The sequence below is a fragment of the Alosa pseudoharengus genome, unplaced genomic scaffold (genome assembly GCF_046254945.1).
Source record: "Alosa pseudoharengus isolate Yale_2024_CS ecotype anadromous, Long Island Sound unplaced genomic scaffold, YU_APseudo_1.1 YU_APseudo_1.1_scf_19, whole genome shotgun sequence".
Taxonomy (NCBI): domain Eukaryota; kingdom Metazoa; phylum Chordata; class Actinopteri; order Clupeiformes; family Clupeidae; genus Alosa; species Alosa pseudoharengus.
The window spans coordinates 7,619,694-7,641,010 of NW_027468657.1; the positions used below are offsets into that span (position 1 = coordinate 7,619,694).

Genomic DNA, 21,317 nt, shown 5'->3' on the forward strand with positions numbered 1-21,317 from the left:
TCACAGGCGCTAGGGGGAAGCGAGACGGCCACCATTCAACCCGAAAAAAGTCATATAACCATTCCAATGACTCTGAAGCTGTTAAATGAAGGTAAATTAAGCTAAAAAACTTGCATATTAAGCTAAAAAACCTGCATAGTGTGCCTTTAACAGCATAATTGTGATTAGAATGATTTTAAACATGGACACTGGGTAAGCCTGCATAATATTATACCAAGGTGTATATGATATAATTAAAACTTCTCTGATAAGGCACACTGCAGTGAAATATGCAAGGTTTGGTCATTATAAGTGAGCACAAGATGGCAGCAAATATCTCAGATTCAAATGTGTGCTATGCAGGCTGCAGGGCTAGGCCAACATCAACTATAGAATAATTTCAGAAGCCAGTGAGGTAGGTGAAATATTTCATTTTAATGTAGATACAGTGTCAGTTCCAGACTGACTTTTTGTTAGTTATGTAGTTTGCTATCTTTTCCCCATTTGCCAGCAACATGAGCTTACGTTTGTGGTCATTGGTAGGCTGAGTCAATTTTATTTCTATTTATAACAATTTGATTATCCTTTCGCTCTCACTCACTCTTTTTAGCATAGTGAACATCTGTCTTTGGATTTGAGTTTGAATAACAAAAGTATCACAATGTGTTGGACTACCACAGCAAAAAATAAGACCCCACATTGTTCCAAGACCACTATGTCAAAAAGCAAAAATAGGCCTATCATGTTCTGCCTAACCCTGAGAACAAGACTAAATGTAAGTCTAAACACATTGATCTCCCTTTTGCATTTAAAAGCACACTGTTGCCTAGAATGGCAACCCGTTTGTTCACTAGATTACTGGCCCGAAGCTTGGGCCAGAGGTCACTTGGCTGCCTAGTGTTGGGTCTGCCGAGCCCGGCGCTGTGATTCCCGTCGGCGGTTGAGGGCTTTGGTGGTGGTGCGGAGTTTGCGCAGGCGTAGCTGCCGTAGTCTCAGCATCAAGTCCTTGGGGATCTTGCCACCCTTGGCGATTATCTCACGCAGCCGCTCCTTGGGGGTCTTGGTAAGGCGGAAGTCGCAGATGGTGGGGTAGTGGTCGTACATCACACGGCACTGCCGCTTGGAGGGGTAGTAACCCTCAGCAGTGACGGTGATGTCATATTCGCCAGGGTTCAAGAGTCGCCAGTAATCTCCATCAGGTGCTATAACAAGAGAAAAATAAACAACTCTAACTTCCTCTTACTTACTTTGTGTGGGTGGGTTAGTTTTTTGTTCAAGTCTGTTTATTTCCAATCCCATGAGTCAGTGTTGTACATACTGTACATCTTTGACACTGCACTAACAATCACCAAAACCTCACAAGTGTCCTCAAAAATTACCATACAACCACAAGACTGAGTGTGTGCTGGTAGTTCACCTGATCTGATGTGGTGATCAATGTCATCTACTTGGATGACTGCATCCGGTATTCCAGCTTCTGTGTCTTTATCTCTCACTACGCCTTTGAGTCCTCTGTGTACCTGTGTAGAAAGAATCCAAGACAAACGAGTCACAAGATGACTCACATATCTGAGAAAATGTGTTTTAAACCCTTAAAGGAGTACAAATGAACGTTCTAAAGAATATCTGGGTTCATTGAATTTAACAGAGAATTTTAGAACCTTTAATTGTTGTGGAACTTAGAATGTTAAAAAACCTACACCTTTAAGGGGTTAACTACGCATAAAAGGCAATGTACAGAAAGAGAAACCCCATTCAAGCTGCAGTGCAGAGTAATACTGCACCAGCCAACTCTTTAACAGCAGCATAAGAGTGCAGACTAGGTTATAAGTACTAGTCAAAGTGCGGTAGGTGGAGATAATGGTAGAAGGAGGTAGAGGAGGGAAGAGAGGGTAGTGCATGGTAAGGCCTGAGCTATAGAGAGGAGAGGGTAGTGCATGGTAAGGCCTGAGCTATAGAGGAGGGTAGTGCATGGTAAGGCCTGAGCTATAGAGGAGGGTAGTGCATGGTAAGGCCTGAGCTATATAGAGGAGAGGGTAGTGCATGGTAAGGCCTGAGCTATAGAGGAGGAGAGGGTAGTGCATGGTAAGGCCTGAGCTATAGAGGAGGGAAGTGAGCATGGTAAGGCCTCAGCTATATAGAGGAGGGAAGTGAGCATGGTAAGGCCTCAGCTATATAGAGGAGGGAAGTGAGCATGGTAAGGCCTCAGCTATATAGAGGAGGGAAGTGAGCATGGTAAGGCCTGAGCTATAGAGGAGGGAAGTGAGCATGGTAAGGCCTGAGCTATAGAGGAGGGAAGTGAGCATGGTAAGGCCTCAGCTATATAGAGGAGGGAAGTGAGCATGGTAAGGCCTCAGCTATATAGAGGAGGGAAGTGAGCATGGTAAGGCCTCAGCTATATAGAGGAGGGAAGTGAGCATGGTAAGGCCTGAGCTATAGAGGAGGGAAGTGAGCATGGTAAGGCCTGAGCTATAGAGGAGGGAAGAGAGCATGGTAAGGCCTCAGCTATATAGAGGAGGGAAGAGAGGGAAGAGAGCATGGTAAGGCCTCAGCTATAGAGGAGGGAAGTGAGCATGGTAAGGCCTCAGCTGTATAGAGGAGGGAAGTGAGGGAAGAGAGCATGGTAAGGCCCAAGCTATAGAGGGTCCGCAACTGAAGCACTCTATTTGCGTGTGTGTAAAAATAATTTTAGAAAACTGATCTAATGTTTTCGATTGTGTGCGCCGCAATCACGTCTGGTGTAGCCAGTTCCACTGATTATAGTGGCAGCTAATTGTTGCTGCAGACACTCCGCGAACGGGATGCTTCAGTTATATGTGCCCGCCTGTTACCTCCCTTTATCACCCGGAGAGAAGAAATACTCTTTTCTGATTGGCTGGTGGGGTGGCTATTAATTCTGAATAACAGGACACCGTTCCATATCAATGCTTATGAATGGTAACTATAACAGCCATAGTAGGACGACGGCAAAGAGTAGAAGTAACTCTTTGACGACGGTTGCAGCGCTCTAGAATCTTTGGTTGCAGGCTTCGCAACAATGGAATCAACTGTAAACAAGCTAACTGGGCCAACAAAAGTTGTACAACAAGCTGAACTAGTAAGCTTCTTTTTAAACGGAACCGCGTGTTTCCTTTGCTTTACAGTGGCAACCGGGTGATAAGCGGAATAACGGCCTTCGAGGTGTGTCCAGTTATACGGAATTAATGGACTTGCGCGGAGTCCCTTCAGGGCAGAACAAGACCCCTCCGCTGTGCGTCGGGGTCTGGTTCGCCCTGTCGGGACTTATTTTCCCCATAATGACCGGCGTTCTATACATTATCCCTTACGTAAGTGTGTGTGTTAGGTTAGTCTTGTATAGGACTAGTAATGTTTGTAGCTGATGACCTGCTCCATGTAGACCAGTAGAGATTCTTTGTTGTTCTCCCACTCCCTGGGAAGCTCGCCGGCATGGGGAAACTTGTCACAGGACAACTCCACAGTGACCTCAAAGCAGTTGGTATGTAAATAGCTGAAATCATTCATGCCTAGAAGAGTAAAGTCAAGTCAGCCATTATGAAACATCAACCCTAAATGATGTAAAAGGCATAAAGCCATTGAGAGTATTGTGAATCAGCCTTATACCATTTGTTTATACTTCAATTGTTAGAATTCAATAGGAGCCTGTCTAGAGGCCTTTTGCTTATTACCAGCTTTTACCGATTTTCCATCGTCCTGACTGAGTCTTCAGATAAATATGGTAGTAAAAATAATACTATCACCATCCTCCATCATTCTAACTCATTCAGTCAAGCTGGTATTGCTAATGTTGGTGTTGTGATATCTTCTAATAACCAGAAATGTCAGGACAACAAAGAGATCAACGCACTGCCTGGGACTGTGTGCCAATTGGCTCCATTGATGATGTTGTTGAAGCGCAGGAAGTCCTCGTTGTGACAGGGGCGGCGGTCTGGATCGGACATGACACGGTTGGTGCTGGCGTACACCGTGGCCAGCCAGCGGAAGAAGCTGTCATCTGCCGTGGGGGTCTGCTCGCGTGGAGCCCAGTCCTTGGTCATGTCGAAAGGGTAGGTGACCACTAGCTCCCCCCCGTGCAGGTTGGCACTGAGGACGAAGGGGATGTTCTGCATCCAGTTAATGACTGCGCGGGTTTCAGACGCCACCTAAGGCAAGTCAAACAAGAGAAGCACAAACTGAGTAACAAAAGGCTTGCGTTGGCTTAGAAATCACTATGAGATGGAGGGAGAGTGTACTGTACTGACAAAGGCTTCCTCGGAGGTGTACTGCTCTGGGATGGGGAAGTAGTGGTTGATGAGTTTTGACTTGTCCGTCTCTAGCTCCAGGGCTTTCCACATAACGGTGTTCAGGTCAGCAAAGTTGTGGTTCATATCAATGCCTTCGTAGCTATAGCGCCCCAGTGCCCAGCCAGCTAACTCAGAACCCTGTTGAAAAAAGAGGCAAGAAGTTGGTATGCTGTGCTTTATTCACCATTATACAAATCCGATATGTATATATATATATATATATATTGTATATGTGAAAACAATGTGTGAGTATTTGAGATGTCAATTGTAAGGTGCAATTATTTATTAAATGTGTTTAAGTTAAATTATTAAGAAATGTAACTTTGAGGACACATCAAACAGGATAACAGAACAGGTGTAACCTTCTTGTAAGCCATTTCGTAGCCATCTGGGTTCATAGATGGTAGCAGGTGTATGCGTGTCTCTTTGACCAGCCTCACAATGCGTTGGTCGCCCTGTTTGTACAGCTGACACATGTACTGCATGAGGTTGAGCAGCAGCTCACGGCCCACAACCTCATTCCCATGCATGCCAGCCACGTAGCGAAACTCCGGCTCACCTGCAGGGGGCGCCCATGAATAAGATGTATTATTTGTACACTGACGTCACCTTAATTGGTAAAACATACATGGACAAGAAATGCAAATACCACATGTGCCAATGGACCACCAATCCCCCCCCAAAACATGAGCTTGGAACATAAAGAATGTAAACACACCAGATGTTGGTACTTAAATGTTACTCAACAAACATACTTGGCTATTAAACCACAATTGTGATTGTGATTCTGATATTTAGGCCAACTTTATTCCACTGGTTTTAAAGTCTGCCATCATATTTATTTCTATTTTGTTTCCAGGCAGTTTTTAGTGTCCAGTGGTCAGTGTTTGTACACATTCATTGTGAAAAGGCATCAGGCAGCTCAGCCTTGACAGAGCTCCAGGTCTCGACTTGGTAGTAGCCTATGCGCTAGCAGAGGGGTCTGAAATCTGGCACCCTCCTTCTAACAGCTCCAAAAGCATTTTCATGGCGAGTTTCTAGAAATTTCCGCCTTTGCCATTGCAGCTCCACAAGGTTGGCCCTTGCCTCCCTTCCCAACCCCATCGTTAAAGCTGGTCAAGATGGCTTCCCCGAGTTCCTTGAGATGATAAACAGTCACAGTTTTGTTAGTTGGACCAGCAGGCTCCAGAGGCACTAAGAAGGTTCATCCATTTACCAACACAGGATGTAATCGCACCATCATTGGCCTGACTCAGACATAGACATGCTCCCACATGCCTCTCTACCCATAGATCTCCAGATGCCTGCTCACTCGCGCTCCCCCATGCTTAGCTCCACAGAAAGTATTCATACATTCACGGTAGGGATTTTCATCAACTTGCAACGTACAAGTCTGTTCAAGCAAGATCGACTTTATTTACGTAAATATTTACATGGCATGATGAGCGGTTTTCACGCTGGCGAGTTCAGCTGCGACACAAGTTCTATCTGTTCCCACCCAGAAAGGACCCTCTTTAGGTTCGCCTCCTGTGAATGTTACGCAACCCCCCCGCCCCACCCACCCACCCCCCTTTTTAGTTGGTTTTCTGGCAAGCACACCATTTATTCAGACCCAGAGTTTTCAGTGAAAGCTGGGTCTAGTTAGCCTTCCCACCACCAGCTATTCTCTGGGGTGGAGCGTAGACACTGTTACCAAAACAGTTAGAGGCTGAACTTTGACCCTTTCCTCGGACCACAGAATCAATGCATTTCTGATGAGCACTGATGACAAACACATGTGGTCCCTAGACAATTGCAACAATGCGCCTCAGATTCGAACGACTGGACCGTGAAACCACAGGTATGAGATGAGCTTGGGCCAGCACTATCTTCAGCGAAACACACCCTTGCGAAACAGTTCTGCTGTCTTCTCAACACTTCTGGCCTTTTCAGGGAAGCTTTGGTGAATTTTCTACCAGGAAGACTTGTGGGCTAAGTGTTTATAACAAAAAGTCTGGTTGGAGTATATTTTTAAATGTCCCTAATATGTAACAGAATGGGGCTCAGGCTCAACCTCAAGAAAACTTTGACAATGGTTATATCAAAGAAATGGCAAAAACCAAAATGTAAACATTAACCAGAAAAAACACACTCAATAAATACATCAGAAATGTAGTTTATACGGAGAGTGCAGATAATACAATACAGTGACACATGGTGAAGCTGGAAAGAGCTGGAGTGAAGAGCTGGAGTGAAGAGCAGTCTGTCACACAGCGTCTGCAAAAGACAAGGAATCTTCTTCGAGCGTGCCATGAGGCAGCAAGGTTTGGAAAGACAGAAAGACCAACTGCAAAACTTGAAGAGACGAGAATCCAAGGTAGAAAAAATCCTGGACAGCCTCGCTACCAGGCTTTGGAGTGACGCGACCAGTGTAATAATGAGTATGGGCGAAGACAGGCAGGAAATCAATGATCACCGGTGTTATTAGGCATGGCACTCAATGAGGAGGATGATGATGATAAATAGGTATCGTGTTTGTTTGATGCTTTCAGTGAGCCGTCATTTTTGGTTTTACAGCAGCCCTCAGAAATAGGTTTTGGTCCTTTTTGGTGTATAATGATAATTAATATTATATATATTAAAATGTATAATTTCCCTTAGATATCTGTTGTGATCTATCAACAGAATGGAGAAGCATGTTCAAGGGCTTAATGGCCGATCACCAGGCAGGCTCCCATGATGCCAAATAATCTCTCTGTAGTCAAGACAAAGACAGTCTTTGCATGTATCCCGAACTCCTGAAAGCCTTTTGGCACTAGGATATGAAAACAATAACTGAAAATGGAACAGGTACTTTGCTATTTCATGAATGAAGACAGAGTAACACACATCCACATGTTTATTTTTTTTTTCTGTATTTCTGCAAAACACACTAAACTAGGGATGCATGAACTTGGCTTCTGTCTGAAATCTTGCTTTCATGTATGATATGCATGAAAATAATCAGGAAAAATGTAATGTTTCCAAGAACGTTTGGTATGCCTAGAGCTGTTTTGTACTGAGGCGGCCAGACTATTATTCACGTGGAGAAGTCAAACAGCCGAATATCAGTAAACGGAGAGGTGGTTCATTCATTCTACATGACACTGTAAAGGATGATGAAATGGACTGAGTCTCTGAGTCCACAAAATACTTGGATCCCCTCTAAAGACATCAGAATTCACTCCTTGCCCAGACTGTTAACACTGGCTGAGACCAGTGTTCAGACTGAGATAAAAAAAAAAACCTGGAGATTCCACGGAAGCTTCAACTTCCAGCAATCACTCCACGACGAGAACAGTATCACAAACAGATGGGACTTTTAAGCGCTTCATAAAAAGGCAGTATTGCTTCATTCCAAGCTGCATGGCCCACAATCTGACACTCGGTGTGCCATTTTTAGGTGTTTTTTTTGCTGTTTCCAGGCACTTTGCCCTGCCGCTGCAGTGCATCACTATCCGGGGGACCCGAGCGCCTTTTGAGTTCTGGCGTTAGAGGTCCTCAGAGCTGCCTGCCAGCGCTGGCCGGGCAAAGCATGCCGACGCGGCGGCCAAAGCAAACACCTCGACACTCCAGGGTCAACCGGCCGAACCAATCACAGCGCTTTCTCATGAGGCACATAAGATATACTGTACCCACTTCCCCGCCTTAAGCTTAAAGAGAGAGAGAGAGAGAGAGAGAGAGAGGGAGAGAGTGAGAGAGATAGAGTTTTATTTAAGTGCATTAATAAGTTTCCTTTTTTATCATAGCTCAATTTTGACATACACATTTTTTCATCTTGATATTACCAAAAATATGGTGAATCTTAGTTACTAGTTTCATTTTATGTATGAATTAATTTATTAATAAAATAATAGTGTTATTGTTGAAGTTTAGCAGTCATAAGTTTACTTTTCTAAGTTGCTGTTTTTGTTTGTGTGTCTGCTTTGGTAACACTATACAAAATGGTCATACCAATAAAGCTCTTTTTGAATTTGAATTTGAGAGAAAGAGAGAGAGAGAGAGAGAGAGAGAGAGAGAGAGAGAGAGAGAGACAGACAGACAGACAGACAGGCAGAGAGAGAGAGAGAGAGAGAGAGAGAGAGAGAGATAGAGAGAGAGAGGAGGGTAAATCAGTGCAGTTCCCCTCCGGCTCCAGACATTGGTGCTTTCATATATGTAATCTGGGCTCTGTGAGTGTTTATGAGCTGCAGGACCAGTTTTAGAGTTAACAGAGCTGCTGACTTAATGAATGAGGCCCAGCATGTGAACCCCACGACTCCTGAAGATGAAGTGAGTAAACAGTGTTTAAACACACACACACACACACACACACACACACACACACACACACACACACAAGCACGCACACTCACACTAACACATACGCAGAGAGAAAGACCACTGAAGCATTGTTCTCATAAACTGCATTTAAGAGTCCAGGTGTGACTCACTGGCTACCAGTTCACCAAACTTCTCATACATACATACGTTTCTTTTCATCTCCACATGACAGACATTAAAACCTGCTGTGTTCCCTCTCACACGCTTTCCCACAATGCCAAGCTCCTCTTTAACTGTGGGACTGTTACAGCGCCGGCTCACTCTCTCACCTAGCTCGTGTTTGCCTGGGTTGTCGGAGATTTCCATGACGTACAGCTTGAGGCCCGTGTAGCTCTTCCCGATGCTGTAGATGCGGGTGATGTCCGGACACGCCTCGTGGACTGACCTCATGAGCTGGGCAGAGAGAGACACATAAACAAGAGTGGTCTGTCCCTAGGGTCCAGTAGTCTTGGTGTTTTCGATGTTTCTTTTTAGTAATTAATTTACTTATTATTTTATTTATTATTATGTCAATTATATTATATTATATTATATTATATCAATTTACTAATACTTTTAGGCTGGCAATGCACTGGACACCATTCAGGGGAGCATAGGGTCCTTTATCTGTGTACAGAATCTGCCATCAAACTTGTATAATGTGTTAATTGGTGTTGAGTAGGTTAAAGATTCTTTCCCAAACATTTGTCACTTTGTATCTAAAGATAGTAAAATCGTATATGTGGTAGCTTGTGTAAAATACTACTTCACATACTACTTCTAACTTTCTTGGAATAAATTCTTGGAATTTGTTGATGCAATTTTTTATTAAATGTAATAAAATGAAATGTACATTTTCGTATTTTCCGGACTATAAGTCGCACTTTTTTTCATAGTCTGGCCGACCCTGTGACTCAGGTGCAACATACTGTATATATATTTATATATATGTTTTTTTCCTCTTCATGAAACATTTTTTGACTGGTGCGACTTATACTCCGGTGCCACTTATAGTCCGGAAAATACGGTATATATTTTATTTAATGTTATGTACAAAATGAGCTACATTAATTTTCAGATAGAACGAAAAGATAAAAACAGTGCTGACACTGGTGGCTGAAAGGAGGACTCAACTGCCTTGTGTGTGAGTGTGTGCGTGTGTGTGTGTGTGTGTGTGTGTTAATGTACTCAGTGTTACGCAATGATGGTCAAGCTCACCACAGAGCCGCCCGCTGCAGTAGCACTGGCCTAGCTTGGAAGGGAAAAAAAGGACAGAGCTGGAATAATATTTGTTCACTGGAAAGACTGTGGAGCCTCAGACCACAGGCCTGGGCTGAGAGGGTGCCACTGCCAATCACAAAGACGGGCATGCTGGGAGGGGGAGAAGGAGGATGCTGGGAGCTTTGGTTACCTTCGCCACGAGTTTACTGGCTTTTAAAGTAACACGATGGAAGAATTGGTATTTGTACCCCTTGATGTCAATCTTCAACACCAAGGTGCTAGCCAGTGCCTCTAAAACCAATAAAAAAGTGCAATGTTACCTAGTGCAATGCCTGGAATTCTGGAGTCTCGTCAGAGATTTCATTCTTCATATTTTAAGGCACACTATGCAGGTTTTTTAGCTTAATATGCAAGTTTTTTAGCTTAATTTACCTTTATTTAACAGCAGAGTCATTGGAATGGTTATATGACTTTTTTCGGGTTGAATGGTGGCCGTCTCGCTTCCCCCTAGCGCCTGTGAGCGGAAAAACCACCCTTGCAACTGTGGGCCGGCGGGCCGACGGCCTCAGTGTCAAGAAGTATAACGAGGGTAACGAATTGCTTTACTGCATTCAAATACACATACACGCCAGGCACCGGCTAGAAAAAGGTAGCGATGGAGTTTCTCAGACATTCGTCATGACAGAGCCAGCGAAAAAGAAGCAAAAACCGAGAAAACAGTAAGGAAATTGCCAATACTGCATAGTTTACAGTGTAGCATCAGAATGAGTTTGAAGCGTAATTTCAAAAGAACTGCACTGTGTTGCTTCAACAAGATTCTCAGCGATCTTGGCATTGCTGTGGTGTTTTTTTCTTTTCTTTTTTTTTTCTGTATTAGTCAGCAACTGTGCAAGTGTGCAACAGCCTGTCTGAGATATGGAATCAATGGACAAGATGGAGGCCAAGAACTCCACGACTTAAAGCTGTCGAGGAGTGGAGCTTTCTGTGCCAAGTTAACAATGTGACCGTCTGACTGGTACATTTCCTTTCCATGTGAGTCTGCTTTTTAGAAGAACACCTAAATCTCAAAATGGGTTGAGTCCTGGATTCTTAGAAAGCAGAATTTGAGACTTTTTGTAACTTAACTGAAAATGGCTTAAAGTGCAGTTTTCACATTTCACGCATGTCTTCCTCACTCACTGTTGTTTTTAAGATGTGCCAAACAGTCTCTCTCATCCGTGAAGTACTTAGAGACATACTATCTGTTTAAAATACCTACATCAAACACAGCTGCTGCATGCAGTGAACGCAAATGAGAAAAAGATGTGTTCTCAAGACACGCTTGGCATTGAGACTAAAACATATGCCATGATGTCATGGAAACCTGTGACCTGTGCTCTAGTCAAGCTAGTGAGTGACAACATTGCAAAAGGTATGGGGTACAATTTCTCTAAAACTGGTCAAATAAGGTACCGCTGATTTCAGCCTTAACTGTAGTACAATACAGCATTTCTCAAGACAACCATCCTACCTTTCTCATCTCTTTGTAGTTGTGATGTCTGAAGTCCAGCTTGTCCCTAGAGCCCTCCTCTTCCTGCCACATGTAGATGTTGTTTGGGTCTGAGGATGGTATTCACACAGTGTTAAGTCTAGACCTGCATGGTGATTCATGGACATAGTAATCAATCATCTGCATAAAGACACAGATGCACACAATCTGTATTTCAACCATTGTGTAACCATGTGAATGTTCTTACGTGTGTCATTTGTGATTAAGATCTTAAGAAGTTTGTTGGTGTTGCTGAGGGTTGATTTCTTGACAGACCGCATTATTAGGGGGTTAAATGGGTGATTGTAGGACATGCAGTCATACCTGGAATAGGACATCCCAGAATCTCAGCCCGCAGGCATATGGTGCCATTTTCATACCAGGTCTGAGGGTTGATGCGGATGTAGCGGGCCACCATTGATTCTGGGAAAACGGCCAAGACTGGGGTATAGGTGTCCACATTTCCTTCAAAAACCTACGTTTATCACACACATTACAGACCATTAAGCTAACAACAAAACCAGATTTTACTATGCTCAGAACTCTACAGTTCAGGTCATGGAGTTCAGACAGCAGGAATCACATTCCACTTTCTGTACTGCCCATTAGATTTTGTGTGTGTGTGTGTGTGTGTGTGTGTGTGTGTGTGTGTGTGTGTGTGTGTGTACACCAGCCGGCTTTCCCTTGGCACGGCCTGGCACAAAAAAAAAGGACTGCAACAGGCAGGCCAGGCTTTCCAAAATAGCCACTTAACTCTGTGCCCAAATGCCAACGACAACCATGCCCGTTAGTGCCCTGGCTAGTCCCTGTGCCCCGGGAAAAGAGTGTGGAAGGAGAAATGATCCACTAATACAGTATGATGCTATGAGGCTAACGATGAAGAATGAATAACCAACTAGCCAGGTCTCTGTGGGCTGTGTGATTCTGTGACAGCACAATCTTTGTGATTTGTGACCTCGTTCTAGAAATGTGGGTCCCTCCCCATGGAACAGTCCAGTTTCTGACATTGAAAAATGCATTACATAACATAGTGGTGTGAACGTGGCCACAGTGTATCAGGACTGGTTATGCTCACCGCCTCATCTGTCCCATTCATGCACGGCTTCCATGTGATTGAGTCGTTGCTGAGCTGAACCTTGTAAGTCTCCACAAAGTCCCAACTGGAAAAGAACACATCTACTGTAACTATTTACTTAGCTTTACATTCACCTGTGTATTTTATATAGTTAGTTTTTGTTTTGTTATTTCAGCATAGATTTAAGTCTAGTTGAAACAAAAAGCTAAAAACTCAGTTCAGTTTGGTGAATAAAATGATTATCTGAACCCACTGGATTTAACCCTTAGCTACAGTATGTCACAGATTATGTCCCAGAATGCATACTTAGCCCTCACAAATGAGCATAGAGCCATTCTCATTAACTATAATATGCCAATGCAATGTGTACGACTGGAGTTAATAGTTGTGTGTTTAATCTGTGCAGACCATGGAGAGGGACACTGACCTCCAGATGGACATGCGGCCCTGCAGAACGACCCCAGTGAAGCGGGTGAGCCTGCGCGCGTCCACCTGCAGCCACTGCCTCTTATCCTCGTACTGGGCACACCAGGCCCCGTCGTAGATGTCTCCGTCCGCAATACCAGACTACAGAGGAGGCATGCATACACACACACACACACACAGACAGACACACACACACACACACACACACACACACATACAGACACACACACACGCACACACACAGACAGACACACACACACACACGCACACACACACACACAGACAGACAGACACACACACACACACAGAGACATACACACACACACAGAGACATACACACATACACACACACACACAGAGACACACACACACACACACACACACACAGACAGAGAGACAGACACACACACACACACACACACACACACACACACACACACAATTTATTTCCCCCCCATGTTATGTTATTATTGTTGTTGTACCATTGTCATTGTTTTATGTTTGTTTGTAAGCACTTTGGTTCAACTCAGTTGTTTTTAAATGTGCTATAGAAATAAAGTTGACTTGACTTGACTTGACACACACACACACACACACACAGACAAATACTTATTTCACAGTAAACAACCTAGCAGAGCAGTACATATAGCACAAGGAGCAGATGGAACAGATGTATTGGCAGACCACAGCACAGACAATGGAAAGAGAGGATAGCCAATGCTCTTCAGAGTATAGACAGTCCAATGTAGTGTTCTCTCCAAGCATGGTACCAGCCAATAACGGTTAGCAATGAAAAGTGTTTTGCAAACATACACAGATGAAGATTTGCAGTCTTCAGAATGTTACGACTACATAAGATAACAGTTTTGAGTCCTAAGAAAAGACACAGATTACAATCCGCAATGTGAGGATTTCTAGCGGTAAAAGTAAGACATTAGAAACTACTGTTCTCTTGTCATTTGTTCCTCATTTGAATCACAGAAAATAAACTGCCAGGAATATTCATACTCCATGTCTGAAGAGTTACTGCTTCATAGTTACCGGTACTTACTCCAAAGTCAACAGTACAGCATACAGTTCATGTGGAAATGTTATGATGTTACATTTTCCTCCACATCAATTGTGCATGCTCATTGTCATTGCTGTTCAGGCCCACCTGGATGTTGAGCCTGCCCCGATGCGGTCCCAGCCCTGTACGCTGGTAGGACGATGCGGTCAGCTGTGTGTCCTTCACCCGCAGAGACTTCAGACCGAGAGGAGGGCATTCTGGGAGAAGAGAGAGTCATTCAGACCATTCAGAACATGACTGTAAGTTGATAAGTATGACAAATGTAAACACCATGTTATTGTAAATTGCTCACTGAATTGCAATAGAAAGCAAGTCGACATACGAGTTGCTCTATTTAAGAGCACAGAATGCAGGTCCTTGGTGCACTCCTGCATTCTGATATGTCAGGTCTAAAGGGCCGATCACACCAAGAACAATAACTATAACGATAACTATAACCACAAAGATAACGATAACGATAAAGGCGTCCATACTGACCAACAATAAGCAAGTCTCTCCTTGTGTTAATGAATGTGATGGATAAAATGTGATGGGTTCTGATGTGTTAATGAATGTGATGGATAAAATGTGATGGGTTCTGATGTGTTGTTACATTTTTATCGTTCTCAAAATCGCTCTGAAAGTGATCCCCAAAGATATCGTTCTTCATGTCGTTATCGTTATAGTTTATGTGTGAACGTCGATATTCATATGAACGAGAACGATATTTTTGTGTTATCGTTGTTGTTGTGAACGGCCCTTAACCCAGGAAAGCACTGACACCTCAAGCACATGCTTTTCTCTATGACAATCACTGAACAGTGGCCAGTATTATATACATAGAGTCCATGTGCATTCTATAGCATAGTAAGTACTCATGTGTGTGTATGACTGAGTGAGTGAGAGACAGTGAGAGAAGGATGGAAAGAAAATGAAAAGAAAGAAAATCTCAACAAAAGAGAGGGAAAAAAGAAGTCCCACAATTACCATCTCTCCAACTGAGAGGGCAGACAGACTTCCATTGTTTGAGAAGTTCATCTGGGTCCACCAGCCATCTAAACATACACAAACCCCAAAGCCAAGGCCTTTTTTTGTCAGTTCAGTGTTTGTATAAAACCTGAATACCCTCTTTTGCCTTTGAAGCCTGCTGGATCTCTCAGCTGACTGCATTGTCACGGATCAAGAGTGCAAACTTATCAGTGTTTGTTGGTTCTGGCTCCACATGTCCCTCCTCCCACTCCGTAGTACCCTCTTACTACCCTGAGGGACTGTGAGCAATCAACTTTTGGCTTAAAAGATAAGCCTCTAATATGCAATAAAAGCGCAGGCGGTTTCACGGTGCAGTAAAGCAGAGGGTCTTATCACTGCATGAGCTGCCCAAAACTAATGATTGGCGGTCTTAAGACCCTTGGTTGACTTTGTGTTGACACAATGCTGGAGACCATAAAACATCTCTCCGACTGAAAGAAGCACTGAGGCATGCAGTGCAAGGCCAGCATCCATCTTTGCCGCTATCTGGACTGCTCCAGAGCTTAGGATAACATCCCCCGGAATGGGACATTTGAATGTTAGGGTATGGAATACGGGTTAAACTAACAGAACAAGCTGAGGGGATCATGCGAGCGAGACCTTCTCACTGGCCTTTGGGGCACACACACACACACACACACACACACACACACACACACGCACACACACGCACACACACACGCACACACACACGCACACGCACACGCACACGCACACGCACACACACACAACCCTTTATTGTTTCCCCGTGGTTCTCGTTTTTGTGGATTCCAGAAAAAGGGGCCTTACACCCCCACATTCAGGCCTCGAGTTCCTCAGAGGAAGTCTCCCAGAGAGCAGGGTCACCAACTGAAGTTGGGAGCCAAACTCGCCATGAGAGCCATGCAGTACACACAGGGGAAAAACAGACTAAAAACTCCCCTCCATGGATATCAGGGAGAAAGAGGGAGGGAGATGGAGAGAGAGAGAGAGGGAGAGAGACAGGGAGAGGGAGAGCAGGAGAAACAGACCAGGGAAGATGGGGAGGAAATTCTGCAGATGGCTAGCCCAGACTCTGCAAGGCAAAACGTAGGGACTTTTTTACTTTCAACAGGAAGTCTCAGCATACGGAATGTCTGTTCTCTTTGAGTTCTGTTGAAAAATAGTTTGGGGCAAACCAGATAAGTTGAACCTTGTCAAACATTTTTAAGTAAAGGTTATGTAAGAGAGGAACAAATAAACAAAACAAACAATTTCCTCACATCTTATCAGTGTAAATTCCATGACAAATGATTTCCACTAAACCCCAAGCTTCTGGCCAAACTACAAATAAAACACATTTTCAGAGGCATTGTAGGTCATGTTGTAGTGTTCACAAACTCTCAATGCTATGATAAGAGATACTGTGTATCTGTATATCTCTGTATCTATAGCCGAAACCTTTCAAACACAATGCACATTACCAACGATCTTATTCCTATCTCCATGAACTGTGTGTAGAGCTACATATTGACACTACATTAAGGAACATTAATCAGCCTCTTGTGAAATGGCTAGCCTGCCCTCAGACACTGCTGAACACCACATTGTTTTGAGTCATGTTCAGTCGGCCAGTCACACTCCCCAGATGTTGTCATATGATACTTCTCAAAAACAAGAGCAGACCATAACACTCGCTGCACTAATAGGCTAGCAGATTGACTGACACTTTATTTGGATAGCCTGATTGAAACACTCTATAAACAGTCAGTAAATCCTGTAGAAGCTATGCGTTTCCTTATAACTAGCCTAATTTCTCAAATTTCTGTCAACTATATATCCATTAATGTCAACCGAAAACTTGACAATATCTGGCACTTAACTGTTAGTCTACCCTTTACTTATTCATATTCCTCACGATCAGAAGAGTGTCAGCAAATTGTCCGTGAACAGCTATAAAAAAAAAGTGAAATGATTAAGGTGTGTTATATAGCTGAGAAGACAAATGACTAGTGAAAGAGTACTTTATCTACTAAAGCAAATGTAAGCACACAGTTCTAGGCAGCAACTGCAGGCTGGCAGACCACGAGAGAAGCTGTCAGCTTGATACTGAAGCTTGCAGAGAAGCACAACGTCTCCCCGTCTGAAGCACGATAAACGTTGCAGCACCAGCCTTCAGTTCTACACAGTATGATAACATACTTATGTCCATGTTATGCATACCACATACACCTCTATGCTAATTAGAAGCTGCATACATACGCATCACTGGTTTCTCTGTTTTCACTGGTTTCTTTGGCATTTCTTTGGTTTCTTTGGCCTTTGGCTTCACGGGGGCTGGCGTAGACTTCCCAACAGTGGTGGCTTTTTTAGTGGGCTTTGGGTTTTTGGGCACAACTTTGGGCTTCTTTACCATGGTGTTATGCCCCTTCCCTACCTTTGCGCTCCTCGCGATCCTACAGAACAACTTGGCTGCAAAAAATGGCAAAAGCGAGCTCATGAAACTGAGAAAACAAGTTTTGTTTTGTGGACGAAAAATGAATGAAAGAATGACAACAAGTCACAAATTGGTTCTACACCCTTGCTTCTAGGGAGGGAGGAAGAGTCTTGAGTTCCTAACTTGGAAGAGACAGCAGGATTAACTGTGGTTTGCCTGCAGGGCAGTGAGTGAGTCAGACAGAGAGGCAGACCGAGTCTGAAGTGGAGCAGAAGAGCTGACTCAGCATCTCCTCACTTGTACTCCACTTGGGTTTGGGGGGGGGGGGGGGATCTCCAAGCTATTATGGGATGTTTGGGTTGACCCAGATTTTTGACCCAGTGTAAGGCCAAATGTGCATACAAATGGAAGCACTCACATTTACAAGGTCTGAGCTGATGTATTTACATTCTGCTTTGCCAGGTTTCAGAATATCATTTCAACTGTCAGGGTTACAATGGTTCTCTCTATGAGACTTTTGGAAACAATTATGTGTTTGAACTCAATTTGAATGTTACACAACCAGTTTCCTGGGAGGAAAAGAAAAAAATGAAGAACAGATAATGGCAGCACATTGGCTTTTGTTTTAAACTGATATACTTTTGATTTCTTTCAGTGGTGATAATACATTGCTCTGAATTTCCTTCATGGTTAAGTGCAGCACACTAGAACTCTCCTGCATGCACAACACACGCACACACACACACACACACACACACACACACATACACATATATATATATATATATATATATATGTGTGATATATATATATATACACACAGGCGAAAAGAGAATAGAATGAGTGTGCCTGTTGCACACTGGTGCATCTGGTTTCCATCAGTGACTGATAAACTAAGAAATATTAGCCCTCCCTTACGCGCGCGCGCACACATACCACACACACACGCACGCACGCACACACACACACACACACACCCCTTTGACCCATTTCTTGTACATTGTACATTTTAGACAGAAACATCTAGCCTACTGTAACTCGGCTTCCTGACAATTTCATGCAATGCTTCATTTTCCGTGTTTCAGTGATCATATGGAAATATTAAAGTTCATTAAAAGCATCACCACAATAACAACAACACAAGGCAATACATACAGTTCGACCTCAGATGGAATCTTAAGTGTGAAATCTCTATGACAGCTGGCAATTAAAGGAGCACGCAACCTGGTCTGCCTGCAGAATTATGTAACTGCGCGCGATGTTTAAAAACAGACAACATGGGTCAACATGCATCATGCACTTCCACTTTAACAAATTACTTATGGAATAGGTCAGTTAATAACAGCGTCAATACAAATAAACCACATCTATTCAAATACATTTTGACATTGTGTTTGAAGGACCGTTAGCCTAAATTTAGCTCACAGGCAGAAAGCCTAATTCATTTCTCACCTAACTCAGGTGGCTCATTGTCTTCGGCTTTGTTCCATACTCTCCTTTCCACGTTTTTGTCGATTTTCTCATTCAAGTCTTCGGTGGTAAAATGCACAGTACTGGACGTGTTGCTCTTTGTTTCAGTCTTTGCAGTAGTAGTAGTAGTTTTTGCATTTGACCATTTGGAACCTCCTATAGTTGTCGTTTCTGTTTTAACTGCGGTGACTATTTTAGTATCATCGGTTGGCTTGGTAGTTGGGATGAAGGTGGTCGTCAATACAGGAGCCAAGGTAGTAGGTCTACTACTGTTGTTTGATATGCCGGTGCCGTTTGTGCGGTCCTGGCTTTCCGAATAGACCAATGAAACATTACCACAACTAGATAATCGCGTAATGCATATAAGAGCAAAAGTAGAAAATAACACAAAAGCCATGTCTCATTCGTGCAAAATCAGAACGAAAATCTGACTATTGTGCAGATTCTCAAGTCCTCATAATTGGCCAAACCCCGTAATTCGTCGATAGCATGCGCAGACAAGTTTAGGGAGTAGACTACGGACAAACTTTTGCCGTAATACCCAGAACAGATGGAACGCTGGTAAATGTTAAAACATTTCATTATATGTAGGCTAATATGAAAGCATGTGTGTTTTTCTATTTCTTTTCTATTGTGTGATTTGTCTATTTCTATTTGTTTAAAGGGCTTAATAATGTAATCTTATTTCTAAACAATATTTTGGATCTATGCGCCTGGTTACCGCACAACCGGACAGACACAACAATAAGTACTGAAAGTGCACCCTCTGCTGGAGACGATAGTGTGCAATGTACTACAGCCTACAACCAAATATACTGAGAAAAACAGATTAAAATGTTGTCTGAACAACAGTTAAAATAGAGAAAAGTAAGACCCACAATCCGTAGGCCTAGTTGCATCTTGCGAGAAAATATTTAGCAAGTTATTACAGGGCTACATTTTACCAAAAAGAATTATAGGAATCGTATAGTGGCCTACTAGGCTATTTTAAGATCAAGTAGCCTAATCTTGTAGGAATACTATACTATAGTATTTTGGGATACACTATAGAAGTAGGATTAGCCTACTATAAGACTGTAGCCTACAATCGGAACACAAGACAGGGTAGCCTAAGGATAGTACAGATGTAGGCCTATTACACTCTACCATATTACTACTGTGTTTTTAGACATTTCATTTTTTCTGTTTATTATTTTTTATATGTAAAGCACTTTGTTTAGAAAAGCGCTCTATAAACAATTATTATTATTATTATTAATATTTGTATTATTATTACCATAGAACTAGAAGTAGCCTAGGGGAACTCATGTCATGAAGACGTTGAAGTTCAAGTTAAGACTAATGAAGAACATCTCATATCATAGGCCCCTTTGCTTAAAAGAACACGACCTTTGCGTTTCAGTTAACCTTTAATTCCCCATCTATAACGTTGAAAGCTGAACGGCTTCTTCTGTTTCATATTATGTTCAATAGCCTAAGCCTAGGCCACAGAAGTAAATGAAAGAGTCCTCACTTAGGCTAATTTATCATTGTTAATTTGTTACCCATGCAACTGGAAACGTGTATGGGTGTTGATGTTAAACAAGTTAACTCACGTCTGTCCAGTAAAGTATGTAAAATGGCAGTTTTTTTATGTTAGTGTAGCCTATTTTCAGATGACACTAGATGGCGCCTAAAGACAAGCTTACAGATATGAACACACTGCATGCGATGGCCGCAACTAAGTAGCTTACTGTGCATACGTGTATGGTATTCTTTTTCCTAAAGTGAACTGACATGTTTTTGTTTGTTTGTTTGTTTGTTATTAGTCATACTGTTCTGCTTTATATTGTTCTTCATGAATAAGCAGGGCTTGTAAGACCATGGATAGCCTACTGTCAAAAGACAAACACCTCTTTAAAGGCAACACACTATCATTCTTCTCTAAGATAAACCTCAAATTCATTGAAAAAAACAATCATAAAATTTATTTAAAAATCAAACTTATTCTTTAATTTATATGAGGTAAATATAAAACCAACATTTTGAAAATAAAAATATAAAACAATTAAATGATCTAGCTAAAGTAAACACTTTTATTTAACAACTAACCATTGTTTCTTTGAAAAACCCGATCTTTAGATTTGTATACTTCAATTAGCCTGTAGTCCAGGTGTTATTATAAATTGATGACTTCACTTTGCATAATGCAGATAAGTTTTGATAAGGTAAAGTGCATACAGGCTACTATAATCTCATGTAAAGCCTTAATTCATGCCTGCTATTCAAATAGGGCCATTGTAAGATGTTCTGTTTTGAAGGCACTCTCAGGCGTGTAGCCTGTCTTGTGGGAGATGGAGAATACAGCACTCTGAGGTAAGAAGGTCACAGCAGTTTAGTCATTCTGTGTGGTTGCTGCTTTCATTTACAGAAACACAACAAAGACCCTTTCAGAACATTACACAAGTTACAAAAACATATTTGTATTAGTGTGTGTGTGTGTGTGTGTGTGCGTGTGTGTGTGTGTGTGTGTGTGTACTGTATGC

At 42.7% G+C, this 21,317-nt stretch overlaps 1 protein-coding gene across 1 annotated transcript; it reads right to left on the reverse strand.

The window, feature by feature from the left end:
• Positions 1-394: 394 nt before the first annotated feature.
• On the reverse strand, positions 395-19,255 carry cpxm1b (carboxypeptidase X (M14 family), member 1b). The gene is made up of 13 exons (XM_076291589.1): positions 18,775-19,255; positions 14,007-14,116; positions 12,852-12,991; positions 12,425-12,509; positions 11,674-11,824; positions 11,332-11,420; positions 8,891-9,014; positions 4,643-4,839; positions 4,239-4,418; positions 3,845-4,139; positions 3,364-3,503; positions 1,397-1,499; positions 395-1,181 (listed from the first exon to the last, which is right to left on the reverse strand). The coding sequence occupies exons 1-13, from the start codon at positions 19,187-19,189 to the stop codon at positions 874-876; spliced, it is 2,337 nt and encodes a 778-aa protein (XP_076147704.1). The 5' UTR covers positions 19,190-19,255; the 3' UTR covers positions 395-873.
• Between the last annotated feature and the right edge of the window lie 2,062 nt (positions 19,256-21,317).

Coding starts and splice junctions, on each gene's coding strand:
- cpxm1b (XM_076291589.1), bottom strand. CDS start 19,189: ATGGCTTTTGTGTTATTTTCTACTTTTGCTCTTATATGCATTACGCGA. Junction 4,419..4,642: donor ACGAAATGGCTTACAAGAAG/GTTACACCTGTT, acceptor TTTTTTCAACAG/GGTTCTGAGTTAGCTGGCTG. Junction 1,182..1,396: donor TGATCACCACATCAGATCAG/GTGAACTACCAG, acceptor CTCTTGTTATAG/CACCTGATGGAGATTACTGG.